Raw genomic sequence first — 13857 nt, 5'->3', positions numbered from 1 at the left:
GTTCAGAGAAAATTGAAGAATCTGAGAAGAAAACATTGATGAAATCACGAAACAAAAATGAAAAACAATCACCATTGATTGATATAACGAATGATTCCCCCATTGTTGGTCTTGCTATGGGAAATTTAGCACCATCTTCAGAAATATCCAAAAAAGGATTACTTGTCAAGCTACATACTTGGTTACTCCTGGATCATGCGAGAATTTATTGAGGGGACAAGTTAAGATTTTGTTGCAAAAGGTTGAAGAAGACGTTTTATTTTGTCGTTTTGATATGAACATGTAAGTCATGATACATTAGTGGTAAACGACGCATGTGTATAGTAATTTTGTATCTATAGATTATGATGTGGTAATTATTTTGTATCTGGATGTGATTTGTATAAAAATGTATCCACATAATATATTGTATATGATACATGTAATAAATGGATTAACAATTGAGATGAATCAAATACGTTTTGAATATCGAGTGTGTATCACAAATTTGTATAAATATATCAAACTATTATGATGTATATTGTACATATAAATAGTGTAATAATAAAGATATGTAAATTACTTGTTTTGATCAAGAAAAATTGTGGATGATACATTAATATATATATATATATATATATATATATATATATATATATATATATATCAATCTTGGAGTCATAAGCGAAAAATATATAATTGTGGCAATTTTAACTAGACGAGATACATTGTGGACGTTGTGGACAAGAAGAATATATTACTCATGATACATTACTATTACTAAAATATTTAGTAAATTGCTAAGTACTGTAATCCTATTTGATACATTAGAGAAGTAAAGATTGTCCATAAAATGTTTGATTTTAGATTGATACATTACTGTGTGGTAGTTATTAAGTATCAGATACATGTAGTTTTAGTTTGCCAAATAATGGATATGTATCATATACCTATTGTTGGATATGATACACAGTGCTCCAGTTATAGAACATTACAATTTATAAATCAAGATTATTATTGGGTAATATGTACATATACATTGCATTCTAAGTTGGGTAAGACTGAACAAATATTAAAGAGTGTCGATACATAACACACAACTGATTTATTGTTGTCTATATAGCCTTTCAAATTTGAATAAGATTGATGATATATTAAAGAACTTGATAGATGTAAACGATACATTATGTAGTGTTTATGTATCAACAATATTTATGTTAACATGATAAAACTAATCAAATACTCAACAACATTAGGGTTATATATCAACACCTTAAATATGAATATGATACATTGCATAGAATAAAGGCTACTGTGACAGTGATATATCAGATCAGTGATGACACTAACAAAGGGTAATTTACGAATCAAAATAAACGAGATATATTGAAAATTTGTATATTTTACAGTGATAGTCGTGTAATGGTAGATCCAACTTTCCCCCATCTTTTTTGGGGATTTTTTTAGCAGTAGATTTAAAGCTCGAGCATGTGTCCTTCCACGACTTCTCAGCTCACAAATGTATCACGAATATAATTTGATACTTTGTACAGATACATATTCTTCTAAATTTGGATAACCGTAGAAGATACATTGCAACACTTGATACATGATAAAATGATACATTTGGTAGAGACTATTTCTTTCCATTTCATAATGTAGTTTCACCAGCAAAAGAGGATCCTCTGGAAACGATTTTTATGCAAGGAGCAATGTGGATACACCATCTCTTTCACCTTTCCCTTATGCATTTTGTGAAGGTGGAAAGGGAGGAGATCCGGTAGTTCTTTGGGAAAAATTGTGGAGTGAAGACTTACTTGGATTCTTCGAAAAAAATTGTGGAGCAATCTTACTTAAAGGAGAGAGAACAAATCTGAAAATTAAAAAATGAAGAAAGTAAAGATTGAGGGAGTGAAAATAGGAAGAGATTGAGTGAGTGAAAATAGGAAGAGATTGAGGGAGTGAAATAAGGAGTAAAAATACGATGAGAAACGTATACAACTTTATGTATCCGGAACAATGGGGTTTGGAAGGAAAAAAAAGGGATTTTGGAAATATTTTAAAATAATAGGAAATAATAGAAATTATGAAAAATAAAGGTGTGTATATAGGTAATTTATCCAAAAAATAAAAAGATGAAAACTCTTTCGTCTTGACCATCGATATTTCAGTAACGAAGAAACAGATCATTACAAAATATTACTTGGTGCCTTGATATATGTGATATTCTTTGCTTTTGAGATAAAAAATATTTAATTTTTTTAATTGTAATTTAAACATAAAATATTTTATTTTTTAAAAATAAAATTTACATATTTGAAGGATACGTATTTCTACTGTCTCAAATTATCTATCATAGTTTTAAAAATGATTTTTAAAAATTTATATATCATTTTGAAGTTTGAGACATAATTAATTATTTTTTCTCATCTTATCAAAGCAATAGTTATTTTTAAAGGCTACAACATCTGAATTTTGGGGGTGATAATGACACCTAAATAGAGTAAATACATAATAAAAAAAATTGTATCATAAGACATACATAAGACGGAAATAGTCAAACAACTATCCTTCAATTAATATTTACTTAAGGAGCCTGTAGGGAGTAGAAAACTGGATCCACTCTACTATAAAGTTACTAAGACAATTGTTTGGCCCCCACTTTCTTACCGAAGATATTTTATATATTACTTTATTTTACTAAAAAAATCTTATGTACTGTATTAAATTTGAAGAGAAAATTTTGGAGAGAAAGTACAATAATTAGGAGAGGATGGAATTTCGGAGAGAGTATATTATGGGATGAAATCTGAATAGTATTTTAAGAACACTCTCAATGAAGAAGTAAGACACTTCTATCAGTAATTAGAAGATATTAGTTGTCCACTATGTATAGGTAGTCTGTATTCTTCGTTGTATGTTGCCTTCAGACTAATCAATATCAAATCACATTGAGATGTTCCTCAAGCTTCTATGACATTTATAACTGGTCATTTGGGAGAACTAGTGTAACAACCAGATTCTGTCATTATAGAAAAGTCAACGGCGAAAATTTTTGGGCTGAAAAACTTTTTCGTAGTAACTTGGAATTTTTCAATCTAGTCCAGATTTGGACGAAATTGGAGTCTTTAAGGTGTAGGAAAATCTGGTAATAATCAGGTGATTTAATTATGATTTTGATTACATGAGTAGTTAGATAAGTCGTTAAGGAACTCATATGACTTTACGGAATTGAATTCGAGTGAGTAGAACTCCCGAAATCGATCTTAGCATGAACGATATTTTTTTAGCGTCATTGGTTAAAGGTGTGTTGTGAAATGGGGGTCTTGGAATTATTAAAATAGCTCATTGTTTCGTGCAATCCGCTTTGGCGGTGGTTTTGGTCGCTCTGGCGGGGCCGTTGTAGCGGGGTGAGGGCTGCTGTGGCAGGCCAGACGTGACTTAAAGTCGTAAATAAACCCCGAAACAACTTTATTCTGCACTTTTCGATTTTTAGAACTAAGGAACGAACCCCAGGCGACTCTTGAAAGTTTTTCACCATTCTTGAGGCTAAAGGTAAGTTTTTCACTCCTCGAATCCATTTTTCGATCCGTAGAACATAATAGAATGGGTAGTTATCGATGGGGGAGGGTTTTGAATTGGAAACCATGGTGAAAAAAATCCCTAGTTTGGATACTTGGGTATGATCTAGGGTTGTTAGAATTGTTAGTAATCCGGGTAATTAGTGATTGTTTATTGATTCCCGTGTTATTATGATTGTTTGTAGACCAAGAACAAGCGGAACGAATCCGGAAAGGGAAGGATCAAGTTTCTTAGGGTTTCAAGCTTGTTTCGAGGTAGGTGATGGTTGTGATTTTATGATTGTGTGATGTATGTTTGTTCTTGCTTCATTATGATACATGTATGTCTGCGAATGTTGCATTATTGATTACACTTGTTGTAAATGAGATAGATGAATAACTATATGCCATGAATCACTTCTTGATTGTATGATTATTGAGAATGTACTTGTGATTGTGGTGTGTTGATTGGATCGGATACCGCATTTCGATATACTAATTGGGATCGGTTGCCACGTTCCGGCATAATTATGGGATCAGTTGCCACGTTTCGGCATAAAAATTGGATCGGGTACCACATTCCAGTAAGCTAACAGTTTGGGTTTGGGTTCCATGAGAGTACCATTGACTTGACATAACTGTGTAATTGAGAATTGTTAACTTGATCGTTATTTGTAAATGATATTGATATTGTATATGTTTGGTGTATGCATGTTATTGTTATGTTGTAATAGCTTATGTATGTTGCACTTAGAGGGATAGTCGTGTGATCCTACCAGTACACTGTGGTTGTGTATTGATACTGCACTTGCTCTTTCTTTGTTGAGTGTATGGCATCTTCAGGCGGCTATTGACAAACCTCGTTTAGAAGATCAGTGATCGCTTTGAATTCAACGGTGAACCAGTTCTTCCGGGCAACCATGAGTTCTCTTTCTGTTTATGTCCATATTTCGGACTTAGACTTTTCTAGTTAGTTATTAGTGCATTAGTTTGGGGTTGTATCCCTTCTTATTTAGACTTGTTGAACTTTAGATATTTTGGTACATTGACTTTCAGGTTCTATGTGTTACTTCCGCATTTGTTTAGTTGATAGACTTTTGTTTGGAGTTTATGGGAACTCCCTATTTCTTTCCTTAGTATTTGACTTGCTTCCGTAACTTAAATGCTTTAGTTTTTGGTTTAGTTGCTTGTTTTGGGTTGTAGTAGTGGTTCTCCCATCGGAGGTTTAGTATGGGTGCCAATCACGACGGTCTGGGTCGTGACAAAGTTGGTATCAGAGCCTAGGTTCATTGATCTCAATGTACCAAAACAAGTCTAGTAGAGTCTTGCGGAACGATACGGGGACGCCTTTACATTTCTTCGAGAGGCTATAGGACTTTAGGAAATCTCTGTCTTCTCTTGTCTCCTTTCGTGCTATGACTTGATTCCAATTGGTATCTAGCGATTCAAATTAATATCTAACCTCCTTCACTCTTCTGTCCGCAGATGGTTAATACTAGATTCAACGATGTCAGGCCCTTAGCTCCCGTTAATGCTCTAGCTGAGGAATTTGCAGCGAGAGGTTGCGGTCGAGGCAGGGGTAGAGGAAGAGCTAGGGGTAGAGACCACGGAAGAGTGGCGCCGGTTAGAGATGGGGTATCGATAAAAAATGTTCCCCAAAATGAGGCCCCTCTTGTGCATCATGAAGAGATAGAAGAGGATATTGAGGTTGAAAATGTTGATGAGGTTGGACAAGAGGAAGAGGTGCAGGAAGAGACTATCGATGTTCCCCCATAGACCCAGTGTTAGCTCGATAGATCATGTCATTCCTGAAAGAGTTGGTTGGTCCTGGAGTGCTTCCTTCTGCTCAAGCAACTCAAGCACCTACTAATCCCCCTGTTGCTAGCACTGCGCCCAAGCTGGGTGGGACTGGAGGTAATGATGCTTTCTTCCGTCATTTGTTGGGTTCTGTTATGACTAGTAATGAGCATGAAATGTTGACTAAGTTTTTAAAGCTAAAGCCTCTTATGTTTCTTGGTTCTGAGAATGAGGATGTTTATGAGTTTATCTTAGATTGTTATGAGAGGCTTCATAAGTTGGGAATTTTCCATCAACATGGGGTTGAGTTTGTGACCTTTCAACTTCAAGGTGAGACTAAACAGTGGTGGAGAGCTTACATGGAATGCAGATCTTCAACTTTACCTCCATTTACTTGGACCCAATTTCATGCTCTGTTTCTAGAAAAATATGTGCCTAGGACTTTGAGAGATCGCAAGAAGGATGAGTTTATGGCGTTTGAGCAAGGTGGGATGTATGTGGCTGCTTATGAGGCCAAGTTTCATGCTTTGTCTAGATATGCTACTCAATTAGTGACTACTGAGGAGGAGAGGATCCATTTATTTATTTATTTGGGGACTAAACTCTAAGTTACAGGTATTATCTATTCATATGACCTCTGCAGGGAGGAGCTTTAATGAGGTAATAGACTTTGTGAAGCAAGTGGAAGGGGTGAGGCGAGACGGTCAGGCTAAGGCATTGGCTAAAAGGGCCAAGAATTCAGGCAACTTTCAAGGTTCTTATTCCAGAGGTTCAGGAAGGCCAACGCTTGTAGCCAAGACATTTCAGTCCGCTATGCCCGCCTCTACAGGTAATTACTTGGGAACTCCACCTCATAATTTGATTTAGGATAGCCAGGGAGTCGCACCTTCAGCTGGCAACAGGTCATCCTTTGATCGTACATGTTACAACTGTGGTGAACCTGAACATATGAGGAGAGATTGTACCCACCCACGTGTGTTAGATTCCGCGCAATAGCAGTCTAGAGCAATGGTACCCGCGGGGGAATGATAATAATGGTCGAGGACGTCCACAAGGTGGGCGATGAGGTAATCAGCGAGGTCGTGGAGGTAGAGGAAATGGTAATACAGGCAGGGGTAACATGCAACCAGGCAGAGAAGTGGCTCGTCAAGATGATATGGCTCAGTGTTATGCCTTTCCGGGCAATAATGAGGCAGAGGCGTCTGACGCGGTGATCACATGTACTATTCTTGTTTGTGACCGGATGGCTAATGTGTTAATTGATTCGGGTTCTACTTATTCCTATGTATCCGTGCGATTTGCCTCAGAATTTGCTATGATTTGTGATATACTTGATGTCCCTATCCATGTTTCTACCCTAGTTCGAGAGTCAGTCATAGTCACCCATGTCTAAAGTATACATCTAACGTATCTGCCCTTTTGTCCTTTTGTTCTATCGGGGGGACATGATTCCTTTGCTATTTTCGGGGAATGAGCTCCCACCTTTTTTTTATAATGATCATCTTGTGATTTCGATGAAGAGTCTAAGTTGAGCTCTCCAACTAGTGTTTGCTTCGAGCTTTATGCCAATGGAATCACATCGCACTCTCCTCCAATCTTATGTGTCACGTGTCCTTTCTAAATTTTGCTACGTGTACAAAGTATTAATCCCCAACACATAAACACCCTATTATCTTTATTAAATTTAAAAAAATAAGAGGTGCTTATAATAATTATTGGAATAAGCAAATATTTAACTTTACCTTAAAATTCAATTTTTATTTACTTGAAATGTGTTGTGAACTTTATTTCAGTTTATAAAGTTTAAAGCATTTACTTACGGCAGTAGAAAGGAGCATGCTTCACAATTCATGTAATTGGAATAAGGATAAGAGTTTCTTTTTATGAATTAATGGTTACACGAACACTATATACAAACAATAAACTTAAAGAAAAAAACATCCTAAAGGAGAAAGAAATTGGATTTTCCATCACTACACAATTATAAGTTATAACACAAGAAAAAACAAATCCTCCAACACCCCCACCCCCACCCCCTCACCCTACCCCCACTACTTTCTAACACCCACATATATCAATTGAAAGTACAAATAACCACTTAAGTGAAAAAGAAAGTACATAGAATAGATTGATCAAAAGAGTAAAAAAAGTTATCTTTTTATAAGGAAGAAAGAAGGGAACAAAGAGTGGACGTATCAAGTTAGTATTATTAATATAATAAAAATGAAGCATGGAAGAAACCATTAGTTTCTTCTCTTCTTCTTCCTTCCGTTATACTAATATTTCATAGAGGTCCAAAACATGTTCTTCTCCGCCGTCTTAGAAGGACAAAACCAAGTGGTGACAAATCAAGAAAAAGTCCAATTTTTTTTATTTGTACATACACACACACACAAATATTCATTCACTCATCATTATTACTACTACTACTACTAAAACTTCAAAAACCCTATTTATTTCACTTTGTACTTCTTCTTAGTATATTATAAATAGAAGTTAGGAGTATCTTTATTTCTCACAACACTTTAGTCCAAAAAAAAATTGTCATTGTTATTAGTCATAATATTTTTTATATGTCATCGTCACCATCCCCACCATCATCTTTAGGAGGAGGAGAAGGACCTTCTTCTTCTAGGAGAGGTAGACGTGCTGGAAATGATGTTTGGCCTGAGCCATTTGTGGAGGATTTGGCTTTGTTAGTTGGTACTGATGCTTCACATACTGTTGGCCGTTTGGCTGCTGCTCAAGCCCTAGCTCTTATTTTTCAGGTAAGGGACCTTTTTTTTTAATCAAATTAATAATTGTTAGGAGTTGCTCGTATGATAAGTATTCGTCACTCTCATTTTCAATTCTAAAGTTGTGTGTTTGAGTCATAAAAGATGAAATTGCTGTAATCATTTTTACATAATTATATTATATGTGTAAATGATAATAGGGGATTTAATTTGTAGGATATCTTTGACCAATTATAGTTTACATTACATAACAAGAATATGTGGATTTGCATTAAAGATTTTCTGAAAAACTGAAGAAATGGTTGATGGATAAAGGAAAATTTTGCAAGTACTTGATGATGTATCTATGTTAAAATAGCTAGGCATGTAGCCTGCAGGATGTAAAGATTTGAGCATCATCAAAACTATAATTAAGTCTGAGGAAGGTTGTACTTGTGGATCAGAATTTAATTTATTTTCTTTAATTTAATTCTTTGTTGGTAGTTCTTGATGAAGAAATTAATTACTAGTTCTGTTTTTGTGTTTGTTGAAAGGAATATAGAGTAATGCAGCCATCATTTTCATTCTTTAGGTTATCCATATTTAGCATATAGTCATAAGGAAAAAAGGGTTCTTTTGGTTTCTCTTGAAGTTCATTTCCTTTTTATTGCATGATCCTTTTCAAACTCTAGTAAGTACTGCCAACAGAATGTGTAAATTTAGTTAGAGATGTAGGCAATTGACAAACCCTTTTTTTTCACTATTTGGTTTCATTCTCTCACTTATCTTTTTTTAGAGTTTTACTTTTTTTCTTTAATTTTCCAACATGTTTGGTTAATATGATTTAGGTAAACCATATAGAGAGAAAAGGAAAAAAAGGTTTTTTTCCCCTTTATTTATGGCTTATTTTCAGTTTTTATAATCCTTTGGGTAACTATTTTATGTTTTCCGGTTCCCCACATTCAGGTAAAAGTTGCAGCTAAAGGACAACAAAAACAATATCACACAGTATCTGAATATGTACTAATCTAGATTGAAGTCTCATATATGGAGTCCTTTTGTCTTCCCTAGAAGTAGCTCATTTCTTTATTTATTCAATTAAAATGTAAGGGGTGGTGAGACCGTTATTAATTTAGAATTCAATAATTTAAATGGACTAAAATTCTAAACGCCTAGTTTACCATTAGTGAGTCTTTTGATTTAGCTTCTTGGTTGGTTAAATTAGATGGCAATGGTCAAACAAATATGAAGAAGTTGCAAGTGGCAAAATGAGTATAAAGATTCGTTGTTTCTAACGAGAAAAGCCATAAGGCCACCTTTCTTGGAAATGAAAGAAAGAATAGGGGTCATGTGGTGTCTTGTATAAAGAATAATAATTTCAGAATTCATGTTTCGTAATTCTTGAATTATTTATCTCACTATTTATACATTAGTGATATTCTTGAATTATTTATCTCACTATTTATACATTAGTGATATGATTAGTTATCTCATATACATATAGGAATAACTCATCATGGTCAAGATAATTAATCTCGACCCCAATAATATTGATAAGCAAAATTTATATCGTCAATGCAATGTTTATATGTTTATATTCGTGTATGTTGTGGACCACAAGAAAACCAGTTCAATTTTTGTATCTATGTGTTTGGATTTTGTTCAAGTCAATCTCTTTTTCTACTGTCAGTGTTTGACTCTTCAAGACTGCTTTTGTCCCTTCTCTATTACTACCTTATTTATTGCTCTAAAAAAATACTTTGGCTTGGGAAATCACATCTTTCCAACTAGTACTAATAAATTTGTGTCAATCAAAATGCCAACAACAAAATGTTAATCGGAGAATTTTAATAGCTCAATTAATTTATCATATATATTTCACCTTGTTCATGAGAGTTGGACTCCTCACCTTGTATTAATTTGAAAGAAAGAGAGAGAGAGTAATTAAGTATGTCATTGAAGGATGTTACTGTGTGTTAACAGTAGCTTGTGTTAGTAAGCCTGGAGAGGGGTGTTGTTAAAAGGAGAGAAATGTCAGTACTTTTTTTTGTTGCTTCACCTGATGAAATCTAGCTTCTACCCTAAGACTGACTACCATGTTTACCTCTACTCTGCCCCCTACTTCCTGACTCCTTTCTGACTCCCCTCTCTCCCACAAACTTCTTCTACAATTAGGTTTTTCTAAGTTTTTAACTTTTTCCTAATTTGCTTCTTAATTATCTACTTTTTTTACAAGTGATAATCCAATGACATAGCTCCAAAATGTATGTATTTGCCTCTAATTTACAACTCTTCAATTTTGGAATTGACACTAATTTTGTATTAGGGTAGAAGGTTAATAGGTATTAGGTATTGTTCTGATTTTCGATGGGTTTATACGCTATAATCTTATAGGACTCGTTTGGTGTGAGGGATTAGAAATAATAGTGATGGGATAAAAAAAAATTTATGCTGTTTGGTTGCCATGTATGAGATAATTTATCTCACCATTTATATCATAGTGATAGAATAAGTTATCTCATATACATGGTGAGATAAGTTATCCCAGGATAGCTAACCCCAGGATGACTTATATTGGGATAACTTGTTTTCAACCAGACAATCCCATAGTGTCTTGCTTTTGATTTTCATCATTTCTTGTTGTTGATTATGTTTAGGTTATTGTTACTGTTTTCTTATTAGTTGCTTTGTTTATTCCATTATCGTTTTTCCTTTTCAATACCTACTTTGATATGTTGTGTACTTGAGTTGAGGGTTTTTGAAAACAATTTTTTTTTAATTTCACGAGGTATATATATGATTTGCGTTGCGTATACTCTATTCTCTCTAGACTCCATTCGTGAAATTTAGATTTTGTATAAGACACTAAATAGTAAGGATGAGCATCACTTAATATTAAGTTTTGTTATTTCTACATGACTTTGGTTGTTGCATACTCCTAAATGTGTAAGAGATATGGTGTTGTTCAATATTAACTTTGTAATGGCTACTAAATTCAGGTTTGTTCAACATGGCAAGCAGTGTCACACTCAGATATGCTCTGGCAAAACCTAACAAGGCGTATATGGAACCGCCACGAGCTTCTCAGGCAAACATGGAGGGAGGAGTACATATATTGGCATCAAACAGCCAATAATTTCCTTCACCATAGATACACTTATAACACCCTCCATTTCGTGCCTGAAAACAATGTGGATGGTGATGATGACGATGATGACAACAACAACAATAACAACAACAACGACAGTCTCTTCTGTCGTCGTTTAGCCTTGTCTGATCATCATCTAGCAGCCGGTTTTTCTAACGGCTCAGTTCAATTATTTTTCCTACCTAGGAGGCTACATTTGTCAACATACCACCCTCATCATCGCGATCGTCTAGGCCGATTCTCTAGGGCTGTTTCTGGGATTATTTTATCTGATGTTCAACTTGTGTTTGCTTCTCTAGATGGTGATATTCATGTTGTGGTCATTGGTGATGCTGCACCACCTAGAAGGGCTCATTTAGGTGATGTAGTGAATGATGGTGCTTTGGTGGATTTTACTGGCTCTGACCAATGGTGGGTTGGACTCTATGCAGGTAATTTTATTATTTCCGTAAATTGTATAAGCGTGTTGTTGTGTTAAAAGTTGATTTTTATACTTTTGATGAAAAAACAGTAATTTGCGTGTGGATAATGAGAAAGAAAAGGTGCTTAAATTAATGTTTTGATTATTGAATATTCTAGGTAAGGCTTGTTAATTTGTAGTTTCTTGATTTGTGTGCTGTCATTTTTCATTTTTTTCTTTTGATGAAAGGTCAAAATACTTTACCCAGTGAACAATTTATGTGGTACCTTTTATTATAACATAAAATGTGACAATAGGCACAGCAGAAAATAAAGTGGACGTTTAATCATGTGTCATTGTGTAATTTGAAAAAAAAAGGTAGATTTTTGTTGTCAAAATGAATGATATTTGAAAGTTGAAGTTGTGTTTGGAATTATTTTTGATGTTTTGTGATTAATTTGGAATGAAAAAAGTGAACGCATTTTTGTTGATCTTAAAAATTCTATAACTTAAAACTTCAAGTTGAATTCTGAAACTTTATGGCACTCTGGAAAGACCGGCCCATCATACTAAAGCAACTCGAGAAGAACGATTAGGCGTATATTCTATCCTTTCTACAATGTCTAAAGACAAAGTGCTTCATTTCAGATCAATTCTTTGTTGTGAACAAGTTTTAGTTACAATACATTCGTTTAAGTTGATGCACTTGCATTTTTTCAGGTGTTCCAGGGAGGGCATTTCACATATGGAATAGGGAGACAGAAGAACTAGTCTTTGTTGGTGGTGAATTAACAGATCCAGAAGCGTTAATGGGTTGGCACCTACTAACCGAATTAACCGAAATCGTCGGTCGAATCCGAGTAACAACCCGAGAGACAGCCGTGGCATGTACAAGCCTTCAGCTCATGGTAATTGACTTACAAAACCAAGGCATAATAATAAGAGCACAACCTTCCCGAAGAGGGATCATCGTTGCATCATTCGATGCCTATAACGAGACACTAGTGGCTGTTGACACTCGAGGCATGGCCAGCATGCGTAGTGCGGATAATTTGGAGGAAAGATCAAGGTTTAATGTTAGAGGTGCTAACCAAAGAGGAGTTGTTGGATGCATAAATGGAGGATATGGATTTATGTGGCTAGGGAATGTTGTTAGGGTATGGGATATTGAAAATGGAAACTATCTATATAGTTTTGGGGAGAGAATAAGTGATGTTAATGCTATAATTGCTGATGAAAGATATGTGGTAGCTTGTTCAAGTGATGCTACTATACATTTGTGGGACTTTGGTGCTCAATAGTAGTATTGGAGGTTTTTTTGTTTTTGTTTTTTTTGTGGTATTATTCTTGGTGGGAATTTAAGGTATTTAGGTAGAGTAGAGGTAACATGGATGAATAGAAAAGGAACAGAAAACAAACAAAATTGTGAGGGGGGATGAATATATTCTGTTTGTACCAGGAATCTACCAATCATATGGTTTTTTTATGCAATGCAAAGTAGTATCTTTTACTTTCTCTAGTTTGTTGTTACCAAGTTTTACGGTGCTTTTGTCATCCCTTCAGTTAGACCTAAGTTTATTTCAGAGTTTTAATTACTTTTGAAATTTTATTTCCATTCCCTTCAATTTGAATATAACAAGTTCAAGTGGTTGAAGTAGTTATTATGACAAAAAATTACTAATTTCTAACTTTATTAGTGCAAAGTAACTTTGTGCTATAACTTTTTAAATTAAACTTGATACTACTATATAGTTTTTGTAGACTTTTGCTAGTGATGATTTCATAGAATTGAGGCAAAAAGGGCCAAATCAAGATTGAGCCATGCCCTAGGGTGAGTATACTTACATGGCTCAACAATCATCTCATTCACTTTGCCACAAATTGAAAAACATTTTGTATAACTATGTTGATTAGGGTTAGTATACTTACATGGCTCAGTCTTGATTAGGCATCTGCAATCTTGTTGGTTTTGAGAAAACCCATTCTGATTAGGGCTGTTTCGGCCTGAATTAGGCTTCAGTTTTATCATGAAATTACGCTACTCGTTAGGTACTAGGTAAACATGTAATATGTATTTAAAATACACCGTTATAGTTTGAAATAATTACAATTCGTAGTTATAGTTAGAATTTTGTTTGCTATTTGCTCTCTCCTCTCTTCCTCTCCCTCTCTCTCCTCCTTCTCTATCATCTCTCCCTCGTGTCACTCCTCTCCATGTCCACTTTTTCTCTCAATACAAATACAAATTATAACAAGTAA

The 13857-nt window shown here is 34.7% G+C and overlaps 2 protein-coding genes across 3 annotated transcripts in view; both read left to right on the top strand.

The window, feature by feature from the left end:
- LOC125823898 (uncharacterized) overlaps window positions 1-13857 on the top strand; it is an 897951-nt gene that overhangs the window by 264876 nt on the left and 619218 nt on the right. The gene's annotated exons all lie outside the window — the stretch shown is intronic.
- Window positions 7910-12899, top strand: LOC125823893 (transcriptional regulator STERILE APETALA-like). Its single transcript, XM_049503256.1, has 3 exons — window positions 7910-8104; window positions 11050-11629; window positions 12319-12899. Exons 1-3 carry the CDS (start codon window positions 7910-7912, stop codon window positions 12897-12899), a joined length of 1356 nt encoding a protein of 451 aa, XP_049359213.1.

The sequence above is a fragment of the Solanum verrucosum genome, unplaced genomic scaffold (assembly GCF_900185275.1).
Source record: "Solanum verrucosum unplaced genomic scaffold, falcon-dt-bn FXZP01000056.1, whole genome shotgun sequence".
Taxonomy (NCBI): domain Eukaryota; kingdom Viridiplantae; phylum Streptophyta; class Magnoliopsida; order Solanales; family Solanaceae; genus Solanum; species Solanum verrucosum.
The sequence above is the reverse complement of the archived record's forward strand: the minus strand, read 5'-3'. Positions and strand labels throughout refer to the sequence as shown.

Excerpts from the sequence above, each read along its gene's own strand:
- LOC125823893 (XM_049503256.1), top strand. The coding sequence starts at position 7,910 with ATGTCATCGTCACCATCCCCACCATCATCTTTAGGAGGAGGAGAAGGA. Across the intron at positions 8,105-11,049 it reads CCCTAGCTCTTATTTTTCAG|GTTTGTTCAACATGGCAAGC; the intron begins GTAAGGGACCTT and ends TACTAAATTCAG. Across the intron at positions 11,630-12,318 it reads GTGGGTTGGACTCTATGCAG|GTGTTCCAGGGAGGGCATTT; the intron begins GTAATTTTATTA and ends GCATTTTTTCAG.